The sequence below is a fragment of the Larimichthys crocea genome, chromosome XXIV (assembly GCF_000972845.2).
Source record: "Larimichthys crocea isolate SSNF chromosome XXIV, L_crocea_2.0, whole genome shotgun sequence".
Taxonomy (NCBI): domain Eukaryota; kingdom Metazoa; phylum Chordata; class Actinopteri; family Sciaenidae; genus Larimichthys; species Larimichthys crocea.
The window spans coordinates 19097927-19113990 of NC_040034.1; the positions used below are offsets into that span (position 1 = coordinate 19097927).

General features: G+C 41.4%; 1 protein-coding gene across 5 annotated transcripts in view; it reads right to left on the minus strand.

The window, feature by feature from the left end:
- Nucleotides 1-1952: 1952 nt before the first annotated feature.
- The window catches only part of daam2 (dishevelled associated activator of morphogenesis 2), an 89828-nt gene continuing 75716 nt past the window's right edge, over nucleotides 1953-16064 (minus strand). For 4 of the 5 annotated variants that reach the window (XM_010736392.3, XM_019254094.2, XM_019254092.2 and 1 more), the window contains 9 exons: nucleotides 15273-15357; nucleotides 14939-15045; nucleotides 14156-14244; nucleotides 10798-10966; nucleotides 10039-10146; nucleotides 9779-9839; nucleotides 9270-9401; nucleotides 3524-3694; nucleotides 1953-3389 (listed from right to left, as the gene is read on the minus strand). In XM_010736392.3, coding sequence (XP_010734694.2) covers nucleotides 3177-3389; nucleotides 3524-3694; nucleotides 9270-9401; nucleotides 9779-9839; nucleotides 10039-10146; nucleotides 10798-10966; nucleotides 14156-14244; nucleotides 14939-15045; nucleotides 15273-15357 — 1135 coding nt within the window. In that variant the 3' untranslated portion in view covers nucleotides 1953-3176. The remainder of the gene's footprint in view (nucleotides 3390-3523; nucleotides 3695-9269; nucleotides 9402-9778; nucleotides 9840-10038; nucleotides 10147-10797; nucleotides 10967-14155; nucleotides 14245-14938; nucleotides 15046-15272; nucleotides 15358-16064) is intronic. The other variant, XM_019254095.1, reaches the window with a different exon arrangement.

Consider the following 16064-nt stretch of genomic DNA (forward strand, 5'->3'; position numbering starts at 1 on the left):
TCACAGAAGTGTCCCGGGAGGGGAAAATGACTTATTGATGGCCTATCTTATAACCACCAATCTCCAATGTATATTTAATCAGCTTGAATCTAGTTGGTTCACCAGTAAATCTCTAAAGTGCGGGACATTAAAAGATCCTCTCTGCACTCATCATCCTTCTAACCTCAGTTTGAGGGAAACATTTTTAAGTTTTAGGAGAACAGAGTGGGATTTCTCTGTACAGATAATAGATCAAAGCTTTATGGTGACCAGAGCCACTGTGACACACGCCTGTTGGACCTTTGGGAAACTTTGGTGACTTATTGTGCCTAGAGCTCGCATGAAGTGCCGCATAATGGCAACACTTTGAAGTGACGTCACAAAGTGTAGCCACAAGAAAGCCACAAGATGGCGCCAATTAGTCTAATTCCAACTGTCAGCTGCAATTCACTACAATACAAAACACTGGATACTGGAAACCACAAGCTCTAAAACATAATAACAGGAATGGTACATGTGTGAAAACAGGGTCAGAGGCACTTAAATATTTTTAGAAAAGAAAAGCTGGCAGAACAAAGACAAAATGGGATAGCCAGGACTACTACAGAGAACTTCATGACATACAGCGATGGGTGTTAAGTGGCAGGTCAGTTTGTTGAGAAACATTAAACAAAAATCGATCATCAGAAATGTCTTTTTGAAACACACCAAGTGCTTATTGAGTCAAGTGCAGTGGGACAAAATCTTTGATTTAAATGTTCCTGTTACAATGAGAACAAACACTTCACATGAATCCCTTACAAACTGAACCGGGGTTGTTGTGCAAATCATTTGGCCTGTGAAACGCAACCAACCAATCTATACATAAAACAAGCATACTTGAAAACATGAAGCCTCAGCTGGTGTCCTGGGCCTTAAATTTCCCTCCTTGTAATTCTGGATTACTAGAAAACATGCATGAAAGGGCTCAACATAAGAGGTTAAACACAGGATGTGCCAACTTTTCAATGTGCTCTGAAAAACTTAGTTAACAGATCCTCCCTTTCATTTAATGTCCTAAAATGGAGTTCAAACCTTTCAGCTTCCTCATCTCTTATCCGGGAGCAGAGTTTTCACAGAGGAGCCCTCGCCTCAGGATTAAACATCTCTCTCTGGGTACACTTCCTGTAGCAAGCTACTGTATCATCTTCAAGAAGAAGGTTTACATGTTGTACCGAGATGAGCCCATACATTACATTGCAGCCTTTGTCGTGCCTACTGCTAAGGTTTCAGAAATGCATATATACATTTAATTCAAAAAACGTGACCTAGGTTGGCATCAGTGTGTGGTTCTGGTTCTTGTTTGGCAACAGGATGTCCATAGTAACGGGGTCTAGCCATATGTACACAAAGGTGAGAAAAGCCGGAAGGAAAGACGTAAGTAAGTGCTTTGTAGTTCCCTGACTTTACCATAACAGACTCAGTACATGATGTGATCTGAGATTACAATGTCAACTGAAATAAGAAAACAACAACAATAGTTTAACTTGAGAAATCATCAACTGTGCTGACGGCTCTGTCCAGAGATCACATGTTTTAGCACCAGTGGAACAGATCTTACAGACACTATGGATGAGTGTTAATAAAGGCCCAAACAGAATGGCTATACATCATCACCTCTGGGCCCTTTCTATAATCCCACAAGATCTGCATTTGAGTTGCGGCTGATGGAGCAGACTACACGTTCACATGTGAACCATTCACACGTACAGCTAAGCAGAGAGAGAGCACTGCCTTCAAACTTAAATTCATATATGTCATTCCTTCATTATCTTTGTTATAGATAAAGGTCATTTAGGTACAGAGAGGACTCTTTTTTTTCTCTCCAGAGGACACTGTAGATTGGCTTGTGGAAACCTAGGAGTGTAAAGTTTGTCAGAAAAGCTACAGTGCAAACAAGACATACAGGTGTGAGAAAAGTACAAGCAATTGTCTTTTTTTTCTTTTTTCTTTTTTTTACATAGCGCAAAATAGTATAGAAATTCACTTCAACAGCAATGTGAACTTGCAACACCAACAAATAATGCATTGTGTGTACAAAACCCCCAAATGCCATGAAAACATAAAAAAACCTCTACATCTTTGCAATTAGCTTGTCTGCATCTAAATATAAATATATATCAACGCCTAATTGCAGTACGTTTTGTATTAATACATTTACATTTGTTTTCTCGTTGCTTTGGCACTAATCAATGCCAGAACAATGTTGAAACCATTGAAGCGAGTAGGTGAGGCTTGACCCTTGTGGCACAGTCATCATTATGTCAAATGGATCAAGCTGAGAAGTTGTTGGGTTTTTTTTGTTTTTTTTCCCCCTTGAGAGTTGTGTCTGAAATCGCAGCTCGGGATGTACACGTACACCCTCCCTGGGAATGCTGTGCACTGGATGAGGACATTGGGATAAATCCACTGTATCAAAACAATGACCCCCATGACCCCCTGTTGTATATCCTTCCTCACTCTTTTAGAATCCAACAAACTGTTCTGGGATTTGCTGACTTTGCAGTGAAGGAAATTTATGTATATCCATCTATTCTGTGGTTTAAAAAAGTGTCTTTTCTGGGGGACACGTGAAGCAAACATAACTGAAGGTTATGGCTTAGTTCCCCTTTCCACCTTCTTTTTCTGTTTGTTTTTTCTGCCTGATGTCCTTCGAATCCTTTGTCTCTTGGCCTTGTGTCTATGTACAGTGTAACTGGCTGATCCAAATGTCCTGTGTGTTTTAGAGCCAGAAAGCAAAAACAGATAGGGCCATTCCAGAACCGTGGAACTTACTGGGGAACAGCAAGGGGTGAGGGGGGGGGGGAAAGACTAGTGATACAGAGCTGGAAGCTTGAGCACAGTGTTAAAAGGATATGGTCAAAAGATATAATGTGTCACAGTGGTCTGTCCGTCCATCCATCGATCCCAACTGTTCTTCATCCAGCTCAGGAGATCATACAACACCCGGGCAAACGGGTTGGAAATAGCTTTACAAGACCAATCAGAGGAGAGTGTTGCATCCTTCAAAACGGCGTGACTGTCCATACAAGTCTCAACATGTCCACTTCAGCCGTTATTTACATCCTCTCCAATGTCAACCTAAAGGTGTTCAGAGATCTTCACCATGGCAGAACTTAGGCATCTAGTCTTTGTTTTTTAACCTTCCTTGTCCCAACCTAATAGTTTACCTTGGTGACAGCTCGTTCACGGCCCCCACCTTCCACCAGCTGGTTAACAGAGCGCTTGCGGTTACGCTTGAATTTGTTCAGGTCCTTGTCAAAGACCTCGCCGGAACGCAATGCCGACACCAGGTCGTCAAACTCTCCGCCAACCTCGTCTGAGGCCCCACTCTTTTTGGCCCGTCGTTCCCGTTCTCTCTGCTCCTTGAGCTGGAAGAATAGAGACAGGAAGTTAGGGGACAAAGGCAGAAACAGACATCTCAGCTCAAGTGTAAAACCCCTGTTTTAAAATAGTATTTTTTTCCATACCATTGCCATGTTTATACTCTAAATGTGTGTCTTACCATGGCCTCCATTCGTGCCCTCCTTTCCTCCTCATCTTTACGTCGCTGCATGTTCTCCAGGTCTTGCCGTGCTTCACTGAACGACTGCAAGAAGGTGTCGAATATCCCAAAGAACTCATCGGGCTGCATCCTTCCTTCTTCCTCCCCAAAGTGCTTCAGAGATTTGGTAAACTGCAGAGATAATATGTATAGATTTTTATTTAACATTTTGAGATGAAAAAGCTGGTATGTGAACAGCTTTTTGAAGATACACATGGTCATAGCTGATACGCGCGCCAAAACCAAATGCTTTATTGCAAATACTCTCGGCTATGGCTCAGATCTCTCATAATTACTTCTTTTAGTGAAAGGCACACGTGAGCCTGCATATGGATGCTCAGATTCATCTACTGGTATGCATATTTGATGTTCTCAAAAACTGCAGGAGCACACACACAGACACACGGGAAGTCGGGAGAATGACTGCATTTGACCACCGTATGTTCACCCTGTTCAGTCCAAGCTGTCCAGTGGTCTGTGCCAGGAGGATGCCTGCAGCCAAACCGACTCTACATTCCTTCACACAAACACACACACACAAACACACAGAGCATTGTTCTGCAGTATACGCAAGGCCCAGCCAGTATTCTTAAATATAATTTGCCTAATATTTTTACTACATAGTGGTCAGAGTCAGATATGTCTAAAGACCATACTGAGTCCATGTGTTGCTAAAAGACTTCAACAAGACATCAGGACATCGTCACAATTCAGTACATGTAAAACTAAAGTACAAGATTATTAGTCCTGATTATATTGGTCTCACTTCATGTGCAGTTTGTAACTTAATACAGCACAACTGCACATAGTTTTGCCCTCACTGTTGCTCTTCTTTTGAAAATTTACATAAATGGAAGCAGTGGCAGAAGATAGGAATATCAGAGTGCAAAAACACTCAATTAAAATTAAAGATCCTGAAAGAGTTATCAGCTTATTGACATTATTTCTTTCGGCCACTTGGGGGCAGCACATCAAGCTGAATACACAGTGCTGACAAATTGTCACTTCATAAACTTGCTATGGCAAACATGTTCATGTTCTTGTAGACATATTTACACCTCCAGCAGACAAGGAGCTACATTAGCATTCATGCTTCTGACCCTGTAACAGACCCAAATCCAATATTCACCATCTTCTTGCCTGTTTCGGTCTCTACCAAAGCCTAGAAATAATATGAATAACTCTTTAGCTATGTTCCATTTTAGATCTCTGCAAGAGGTTTTTTGCTGCCTGTTGCAGCTGAAAAGGAGGTTGATGAGAGTGGAGTTTGCAGGTTGTAAAAAAACAAAACGATACAGAGTTGATTCTTCATGCATGTACACAAAGCAACATGCTACATAAACCATATTTATTTAAGCATTCTTTGCACAGTTTCCTTACTCGGTCTATAAATGTTACATGTATATAGGGGCAGCACGATGGAGCGGGGGTTAGCACTGTTGCATCACAGCATAAAGGTTTCTTGTTTGAACCTCTCAGGCCGACTGAAGCCTTTCTGTGTGGAGTTTGCATGTTCTCTTTGTGTCTGTGTGGATTCTCGCCAGGTACTCCGGCTTCCTCCCACAGTCCAAGAAGACATACAGGTTATTCGGGGACTCTAAATTGCCTGTAAGTGTGAATGGTTGTTTGTCTCTATGTTTCAGCCTTGTGATGAACTGGCAACTTATCCAGGGTGTACCCTTGCGTCTCACCGAGTGCCAGCTTGGATAGGCTCCAGCCCCCCAAAACCAAGATAAAGATAGGCTGTTATATAGATGGATGGATCTTATATAGCGCCTTTCTAGTCTTCTGACCACTTGAAGCGCTTTTAGACTACATATCTCATTCACCCATTCGCACACATACAGTACATACACTGATGCCATTAGCTGCGATCCAACTGCTCATCATCATCTGGAGGAGTTGGGGATCAAACCACCACCGCTCTACCTCCTGAGCCACAGCTGCCCCTTAACGTCTATTGTATGTGTGTGTGTACACATACCTGGCCAGTAAACCTGATTCTGATTCGTCTAATTTGTTGTATTTATTATATATAAAAATATTATTGATTGATATGATTAGTGCAGCTTTAATGTCAAAAGGAAAAGTGCTTATAGCGCAGACATTTCCAAATGAAAATATTACAGCTGTTTTCCTGTGTTAACTTTTGTTTTGTCATATTTGCACACAGTTGTTGATTGATGTATGACAATAAAATAATAATATAGGCATGATGGAACTTAAAAATACATCATCCCAGCTATTAATTGTGATAAAAGATGATAAACTGTACATTCAGTACTGTAATTGTGACGCTGCAGACCAAAATCATCTTTAATCTTCCAGTTTGAAAGCGGCCGTCTCCATTGTACTGTACTCTGTTCTATTCTTATCGTATGCTGGAGGAAAGAAAAAAAAAATCACATGATTCCAGTTTAGTTTTTTTTTTCAAGGAGATGAGTATACTGTATGCAGTTGTAGTGTTGTCATATGGAGGAGTTGGGGCTCACTCATTTCTGAGCATACAAAAATCATCCTGTTATTATGGGCTGGTCACCAAAGCAACCTCCACCATCATCCCTCTTCCTCCTGTAATTATGTGTCTGGTCAAATCTGTTTCCTCTTCTCCCCTCGGGTCTGTTTTAAATGAGTAAACACACACGCAGAAATGGAGAATGTGAAGTCACACAGATTTGGCTCATCTCGCACAGACTGCGCTCTGTGAGAGGCTAATTATTTTTTTGTCTTGATGCAGTATTTAACACGCCCCCGCCGTTTGAGTTTGAATCTATATTTGTATGTTTGTTTATCATGGATGCTGACTGAAGACATTGTCAAGCGCTTCAATTTAAAGTTGTTAAAATTCCACAGATTTTTTTTTTTTACAGGCTGTTTGAGACTGGCTCTGGTTAACACATCATACATTTGGTCTTGTTTGGCACCTTCTTCCTCAAACCACTGCCTAAATCCTGCCAGTTATGCAGGAGATATTGTGACCGCTCTGCGTGTGAGAATTTGCTATGCAAACACACTCAAGGGACACCTAATTAACTAAACTGAATTTTTTTTTGCAAACAACATGAGGCACATTGGGTTTTTTAATCCACCACAAAGAACCTGAATGGGAGAACAGGGGTGTCCTCAGAGAATTAATATTGATCTATCAGCCTCCATGTACACTAATACTGAAGAAATGAGACAAGCTTCTCTTTCAACAGTGTCTCGGTTTGTGGCAAGCACTTTGGAACACAGCCCTCCCTCTTTAATAGTTAAAGTATTATGGATTAGCAGCTGTGGGGTGGTAAGTCCAATGAAATTGGAGCTGAGATGGAAACGAAAATGAGAACAAATTATTGCCTATGTGCAGAAAAAGTGCAGTGAAGTAAGGTTCTGCAGATCTTTGGTAAGATGCACCTGCACAAAGGGATCAATATTTTGAACCATTACATAGCTTTCATCTATTACTTGCTCAAATTATAGAGACACAGATCCCATTTGGTGGTCTCATGGTTAATAATCAGGCTCTATAAAAAGTCTACTGTAGACTTTGATTGGTTTTGCCCATTTACTACAACTCATATATATTTTGTTGTTCCACAAACCATTTTCATGTTTAGCCACACTAAAATCGCAATATTGGTTGGTGTATCCGTCACTTAGTCGTTCCACCACTTTGGTCCGGATTGAAATGTCTCAACAACCATCGTTGCCCTGAAGTTTTGACGTTCATGGTTCCTAGCAGATATCCTGTACCACATCACTTTGCTAATCCTCTGACTTGTAATCTAATAATGTTGGCAATGCCCTAATTTCTCTACTTTATGACCCGATACCTGCAAACCAAATGATGTTCACAACAGCTTCCTGTTCAATGATAATTAGCAAATGGTAAACATTCCACCTGTTAAACATCTTTTTGTATTATTTTTGTATTGTAAATCCATCCATGCGTTTAAAATCGGTCTGCGTTTACAAATGATCCCAGCATGACTGGACAATAATGAAAGCAGATGTGACGTGCTGTGATGGATTAGCTAACTCAGGTAAATTTCAAGTCTCTGCAGGACTGAACTATAACGGCTGCCTGTAAGGTGGGGAAACACATGAAATCGCGACAGACAAAAAACATGGGAAATGTTTGGCAGCAATTTAAAGCAAATGTACCAAAATGTTCAATGACACTGGATCGCTTTCATGAATCATGAAAGGACCTAAAAAGCTCTCTGATGAAGACTAACCGTTATACTAAAAGGTCTTTAGTGCCTGATACTGGATTTTTTTTAGGCCACTTTACTCAGTTCTGTCTTTAATTTTCATATTTCCTCTTCCAACAGCACATGTGGCGATTTAATATCTTGAAACACTCCCTAGTCTGCCTCTTTTTGTTTGAAACCGAGCTGTTTTGTTCTCAGACAGACTGAATCTTGTATTGTATTATGAACGCGTCGATGAGTGGGTGTGTGGATGTGTTCTTAAGGATAAACTCAACCAATCTCTCTGGATAAGAGGAAAATCCCTTCTCTCCTCTGGAAACCTCTGTCCCAATAACCCACATGACCTTCGACAACTGTAATCCTTTATAATGTATGTAGTAGTGTCTGGCGAGGGTGTGTTTGTGCGTGTGTGTCTCTCTTTCTCTCTCGTAGACATGCACACACACACACATTTTTGTTGCCATGGTGCCTCACTGGACTGCCTGCTCTGTTTAGTCATCCTCCTCTACCTCCTTAAGACACCAGGCACACACCCACACTTCCATATTTGCATTCTGCTGGAAACCCAATTTAGCGTCAGACAGCCTTGACAAGGACTGAGTTAATGCGTCAGACTCCCCATCCACCAACCACACACACACACACATACATACACAGACACACAGTTGTGTTAGGAAGCATGTGTGTTTAGAGTCTGGGCCGATGAACACAGGTTCTTTTGTTTTACAGCAGTAACCGGTGCCCTGCTCCTCCCGTTCTTTTCCCATGACGTTCCAACTGGCCAGTTTTCCCTCCAACTTCTTACCGACCTCCTCCTTGAACAAATAATTAAGTAGAAGGGAGGCTTTAAGTGACCCCCCCTCACAATCTGTGGATTCTTTCGTGATATTATTATTATTTCAAATATGCTTGAAAAAGACAAGCCTCCTAATAAAATATGATGTAACATCTGTGCTATTGAATGGAGTCTTCCAATTTGTCAGCTACAGGATGCTAAATGTGCATCAGAGCACCGAAGGCCTGCAAATTAAATAACATGTTCACATAAATCTTTTCAACGCCGTCCTACTTTGGGATTCCCGCAGTCCCACCAATGTCTTCAGCTTACATACTTTCTGCAATACATCAATACATCAGTCTGCCAGGTTCAAAAGGCCATTCGTCCCAGTTGTAAAAGAAAGGAGAGTGTGGATTTAAAAAGCTAACTGAAAGAGACAAACAGAAAGGGAGGACATGGGGGAATCCATGGTAATCTTTCAATGCTGGGTTTCCGCAGTGCTGCTCAAGTCATCACACCGGACTGAGAGTGATGCACAGATTCGGTTTCATTGCATTCCCCTTCAGTGTTTTGTCTCTCTCTCTTCCTCTCTCCTCCTTTGTCTCACAGGAAGGTTTGGCACTGAGGACAACTAGCAGAGGATGCATTGAAGCCAACCACAGCTTACAGCATCTTCTCTCACACTCACACACACTGTTCACTGTACAACTGAGTGAGTTGTGAAGTTAGCTACCTTGTCCTTGGCTTCACCCAGCTGGTCCTCCAGTTCAGAGAAGCTGAAGCCAGCCACGGTGATGAAGTCACTGATCACAGCCACAAACTTATCCCCACGTTCCCTTGTCCTGCTCTGCTGGTAGTGCAGCTCCTGGAGGAGGGCAAAACAGACGAGAGACGTGTGATTTTCAAAGAGAAAACTGGTTAAGTTGTGAGATTCTTCTGTGCTTCCTGGGAATGATCAGTGATCTTTTTCCTTTTTAGCCAAGGGAATGGTGATTTTAAAGTTCCTTAGTTACGAAAAAATAAACTGATCTCTAAAGCAGCAAACATGTGCATGTGCCATCATAAGCCCTGGTCTCTGTGTGTGGCTACAAATGTGACATTTGGTGTTCCATGTCAGCGTGGAACATTACCAGCACTTAAACACCTCACCCTGCCGTCCATCTCTGCCCTGCTCGAAAACATAATTACAGACAGGAGAAGAACCAATGGGAGGGAACGTGACACAAACACACAACAACTCACCGCCTCTAGAGCCTTCAATCCACTTTTGATACTGTGCACCTCTTTTTCCAACTCCGCCAAACTAGTGAAAGAAAAAGAACAAATATGAAGACGATCTTTGTCAGTTGCACTGTGGCACTACACACCCCTACATGGTTTTAAATTTACATTTTCAAGGACTTTTTCAAGTAAAATACTTCACAATCATCTGCTTACTTTATACTGTATATCACAGAGTAATTTAATTTTTTCATCCTTGCAGTAAAATGTTGTGCACTCACTTGACTTTGGCAGCCTCTGGTACACTGCTGATGTCCTGCTGGATGTGCAGTGTGTCCGGGTAGTTCTTCTCAAAGATCATGATCAGGTAGTGCAACATGGTGATGTTCCTGTTAAATGACAAGTGAACAGTAATCTAGGAAACAATATTTCTTGTTCATTAAATAATCATCTTGGCTGTTTATCTCAGGTTTAATTCTTTATTGTGACTTTATTTGCCAGTTTATGGCAAAGTCACTTCATGTCTTCAAGGGGAATGCCATAAAATGGTATTTTGGGGAGAAGTTGCTTAGAAATGTCACCATTCGGTATGGTAGTTGGACTACATGTTCTACGACATTATTTAAAACAACAACAACAACAAAAAAAAACATTATATATTCTCACCCAAAAATATGAAATGATTAAGAAGAACCAAGGGATATGAAGACCATGTTGATGGAACATTTTAGTCTTGGTACTGTCAAACACTTCCATGGATTTTGTCACTCCCTTGTTTGATTTCCATTTGGGATAATTTTTTTTAGGTTTTGGTACTACTGTTCCCATCATGCTTTGAGTGATACAAACAGAAAATAATCTAAGGGGGCCATGTTATAAATATATTACGTGAATGTAAATGTGTGGACATTTATCTACGACAGATGTCGGAGAAACTGGAAAGCACTGGAAAGAGTAAATGGCACTGATTCCTCTATGTTTCTGTTCTGAATGCTTCATTTTAAAAAGGTGCTTCGAGTCCGCAGTCTCCCCTTGCCCACCTGTCTATGCTGGACTTGGTGTCAGCGATCTTGTTGAGACTGGAGACCTTGAAGCCGTAGGCGTTGCCTCTCTGGCCTTTGTTCATGAAGTTGCCGAAGGCCAGCACCACCTCAAGAATCTGAGTCATCCTCTTGCTCCGGACAACCTCCTTAGACGCATTCAGGATGGCTGGAGGACATTGGAAAGAGAGACAGAGAGAAGCTATTGGGGTGATCATATAATCGGCGATTGATACGTGTGCACTTTGCTTAGTGCATCGCCTTTTTACATTACATAATGAACTGGCTGTTTTCCATGCCCTTCCGTTCTGTTTCTCTACTCAGTCCCTATGGACACACACATGCAAAGTAAGTCTCATCTGTACGTGGCCTAAGCATTCTCATCCTTTCCTTTATTTTTAACATCCTTCACGATGATTGATCAATATTCCCCACAACAACTGGGCAGCTCTGTGGGGAAACCCATCAAGTCCTTCCATCCATCCATAAAACAGCAGGGGGAGGGGAATATTCCAAACACAACCCCGTGCTGTCCCGTTTCTTTCCCCCCTGAGAACAGACTTGTCTGGCAAAGTGCAGGTGGTTCCCCCCTCTCCACAGAGGAAACCTCAGTGTGAATGTGAAAATCATTAACAAAATCCATATTGTTATTGTTAGAGTTCTTTCTGTGGTGATGCAGCATGGGAACCATTCTTCTGGCTCTGCTGCTTTTCTGCTGGATGCAGAAAGGCCTGGCGGCCCCGCTGCACTGTCTTCTGAAATGTTTCTATTGAACATGCTGGGTGGTCCGGGAAAATACAGTCTCATCTAGAGTATATGACAAAGTAACATGAATAATAAAATGGGATGAGAACTTCATTATGGGCATCGATGAACAGTGTGGTCTGGGAACATTTGGATCCAACATCAAAGAATCTGGAGGCTTGAATCAGCATTTAAACTCACAGGATTATTCATCTGCTCATACTTTCTTTCCATTCCTTGCAGCCAGTAATGTATGTCAGAAGATACATTTCATTCGGACGAGAATGGATTGACTGTCTGATGGAAAAAAAGCCACAGCACACACGGGGTGAAGCTGTCAGTCAGCACTCGCTGCAAATAAAAACACTGCTGGCGCAAACGTGGTAACGTGCTCATCAAAGCCAAGAAAGGCATTTAGGTCAGTTCAGATGTGTGTTTCAAGTAGCTCTGGCTCAAACACACACTATGATAGCTCTGTCACGACACACCCATGTGCACACACATGTCTACGGGCCTCACTGCAAGCCTTTTCCTCGAGTCTTTGAAGCTAGCTGTACTGTTTACGAGAGAGGCTCTCCCCTCTCAACGTGGGCCAGCTTTCCAAAACAGCCTCCTTGGTAACCTGAAAGCTGCCGTGAAGGGAAAATACTCCATCGGGCCAATATGCAGTTGGCCACCCGCTCTCACCATGCACACACTTAACACAAAGAAGGGATTTCACAAGTCATTGTGAAAAGCACTGGTCAAAGTGTTCAAATCTGGTGACATTTTAAGTGCTTGAAACTGTGCTTTTTTGCTCGAACGTTTGAACGTGATACGCCCTAAAAGCATGTTCTTTAAAAATGTAATCTTCTGCTCCATTTGTGTGTAACAGTATTTTTTGTTCAAACCGTGTCAAAGTGCACTGTTTTAAGGCAATTTTAAACAGAGAAGGAGGCTAATGTTGACTAATATTTCTGCTCTTTAACGAATAAAGCTGCAGTTATTCTGTATTTTTCTTATTGTCAAAAAACTCAAAAAAGAACACAGCCACTATTGAGCCTCATGCAAGAACCAGTTGTACGAACAGATTTGCTCTGACTACACATCATTGGCAGCTTTACCAATCAAAATGTTCTACTTGTTTAGAAGATTTTCTAAACAGCTAAGTAAGACTTGAAGTTCTGCTGTGTGAAATCCTTTTGTTGTTACCATTTGGTAACATTTTCGTGAACCGAACTTTCTCCACACGCAAGCAATCATAGCCTTATATGGCAATTTTACAGCCGTTGATTAGGCTAATGATTGAATTTCACAAACTCGCACCTCCTCATGAACAGGTGACATTCATCAGAAACAATCTGAAACAAACAATTTACGTTTGTTGAATCCTACTTGGAACACTCATACGAATAAACCTCAGAGAAACAAATAGGAGGTTTAGGATAAAGAATGCGAACCAATGTTGCACGAGCCCCAACGTGATGTGCTGTGTTCCAATCAAGGTCGAAGGTCAGAATTTTACAGTTGAGATTTTCTAACTTCTGACCTCCAGGTGTTCCAGGCGCATGACACTGAAGGTCAACAAACACATGACCGTGACAAACCCATGCTTCTTTGGCATATATACACACTATTGTACTTTAAGCAGTGCAGTGTTGCATACAAACAAAACAAAAGGAAAAAAACGGGTGCCGTAATCTACAAATAAACACCCTCCCGAGTTGATGATTAGAGGGCGAAGGAGAAAAAGTGAAGTGTGAGAAGGAGAAGTGTGTTGCTATCAGACATCTCCTTTGTCATGAACTCAGGGTATATGGATTTGCGCCGAGTTTACAAGTAGTAACTTTGAGAGGCGTTCCATTTTACTTTTTCTAGTATAAGTTGAAAATGTTCAAATTCTGATGCAGCATCAGTCATACAGTGTTCACGGTAATAAAGGAACATGTCACCCAGTGTAACAGTGTGCCTCACTGATGTGATGTGTTGCTTTTGGACAATAATGGAGTGGAGGAATAAGACTTGAGGCTTTGGCCTTTCCATTCCCGTTTCCATCCAAATGTGTCATAAATTTGAACCAAATTTTGAGTCATTTGGCAAAAGAAAGTGTAAATGAATGCTTGTTCCCATCCACTACCAATATGTAAACATTAGGAGTTTGGTTCATGATGCAGCATCAAACCAGAAGAGGAGAACGCAACAAGATGACGTCAGTAAAAAGGCACCAGCTGAAGCTCAACCGGTGAAAAACAAAGCAGAAATCACAAGGAAATATGACTATAGTGTTCATGTGAGGAAACAAGTTACGTCAGGATTGTGTGGAGTGATCATGGATGTATAAGCCATGGTAGCCATGATGAAACAGCTGATAAGTCATGTGAGTTAAAAGTTCACTGCATCACTGCAGCTTATTTGAAAAAACAACTTCTATGTCCCAATAAAGCTTTAAACTCTTCTGGCAAAAATCGACTCAAGCAAGCATGAAGCTTTTTCGCAAAATTGAAGAAGATTTCTGATTTCATATATCCAAATGCATCGAAATACCTTTATGGAAACATGGCTTAAAATATTACCAGCCTATAATAATAACTTGGTGTTCATTCATTTTAGTGGCCTTCAACGTCTTTGTCCTTACCTTCAACCTTAGGCTTGGTTTCAGCTAGACGCTCTGCAAACTTCTTCTTAAAGAACAAAGCTTGCAGTCTCTGCTGGTAGTGGTCAATTCTGAGGAAGGGATAAAAGAGGAAAAAGGTGGAGACAAGGGGAAAAAAACAGAAAGGGAGGTGAGTTATATTTGTCTGCAGGGAAGTGTAAATTCAAAGCTTGAAGTCACCCAATCGTACAAACTCCCCTCTCTCGGTTTTCACAAGTCCTTTATCATCTAATAGACTCCCATCAAGTTGGAGAGTTGATAAATGGGTATGTTAAACTTGCCAAAATGTTCACTGAGGGAGGGAATGGAATATTAAAGGGTGAAAAAAAGGAAACGACTAAATCCCAGATGTATTCCACAGACCAAAGGAGATGCAATCAAAAGGCAAAGAAAGTGGACGGGGTAATATTTCACTACAGGAAATGAAAAAGTTTAATTATCTTAGTGCAGATTCTGAAAGAGGGTGGAATGCAGAAATAAAAAAGGCACCCATTCAAATACCTCCCCGCTCTCTGATGTGATGAGAGTCCTCAAAGGACAGTTATGACTTATTTTCTCAGCTAAATGATGTCAGACAAATAACACAACCGATTCACCATGCAGTCACTGACTTGTATGGAACTGATATGCTCTATATATTCATCAGCGTTTGTCATCTTCTTACAAATTGCTGTAGCACATACTATTACAACAGAAACTAGATACCAAACACACAAATGTTGTCATCTGAAGCAGAGCCTTATACAATAATGTCGTCTTGTGTACCTGCTCATTTCGAAGAGGAAGCGATCGGCTCGGGCCATCCGCTCCAGCTCGTGTTTGTGCTCCTCCAAGAGATCAATGTCACTTTTCTCTGGGATGAACTTCAGCAGCTGCAAGACATCGATCCAGATCAAAATGTGAAATGATCCAGTCCTTTTAAACATTTCAGGAGGTCTATTTCTGCTTCCTTGTTAGTAATCACTGAAGAGCTGATTAGGTAAAGTACATCAAACCTCTTTTAAACAAAAGAATATTCATTTTCTATCAGTCAAACCCATGTTTACTCACCCAAACACTCATAATAATACATGCTCATTTATCAAGTATGGAACCTTACCTGCTCCAGCATATCTTTGGCCAGCTCTTCTCTCTCATCCATCTCTAAGATCGCCCTCTTGATCTCTTCATTGCTCATTTTTAACCTGCAAAGGAGAAAAAAAAAAAGTGGTTCATTACATGCAGTTCATGACTATATTACAAACACACAATACTGTGAGTGAGCTGATTCACTCTGAACACTCTGGATACCGGCTTGGACCAGGATCAAGCCCGGGAGCAGTGCCAGCTGTTTTCAGTGCATCTGATCAGTGTTAATTGTACAGGGTTGTGATCAATAACAGCATTGTTAGTCTGTGTGTCAAAGCCTCACAGCTGACCCCATTTGGGTCTAGTTTGTACCCTCAGGTCATTTACTATTGACACGAGCACAAGCTCAGGGACCATGCTGCAGTTTTATCAGACAGATAGAGGTCTCAGGAAGTCGGTTTATTGATTTGTAAAGGAGGAGGGGAGGATTCAAATTCTCTAAAGGGCTCTCTCTGAAGAGAGATGTACAAATGGTAACCATATTGTCGAGTGGATCTTAAGTGTTGACAACTGATTCCGGTTCAGATACAGCTGAACTCAAAGCCCCTCGGGAGGAGAGGGGTCAATTTTATGTTTCTTAATTTATTCTATATGACTTCATGCAGAAACCTTGTTCAAATCTGAACACTACTCCGGACATGCATCCTCGCCTGGACACTGCTTTCTGTCTGTCATTTCAAAACAATGAATGGATGGTAATTCAATTACACTGACAGATGTTCTCCTGCGTCCATTAAAAACACATTTCCTGTACCAGACAGAA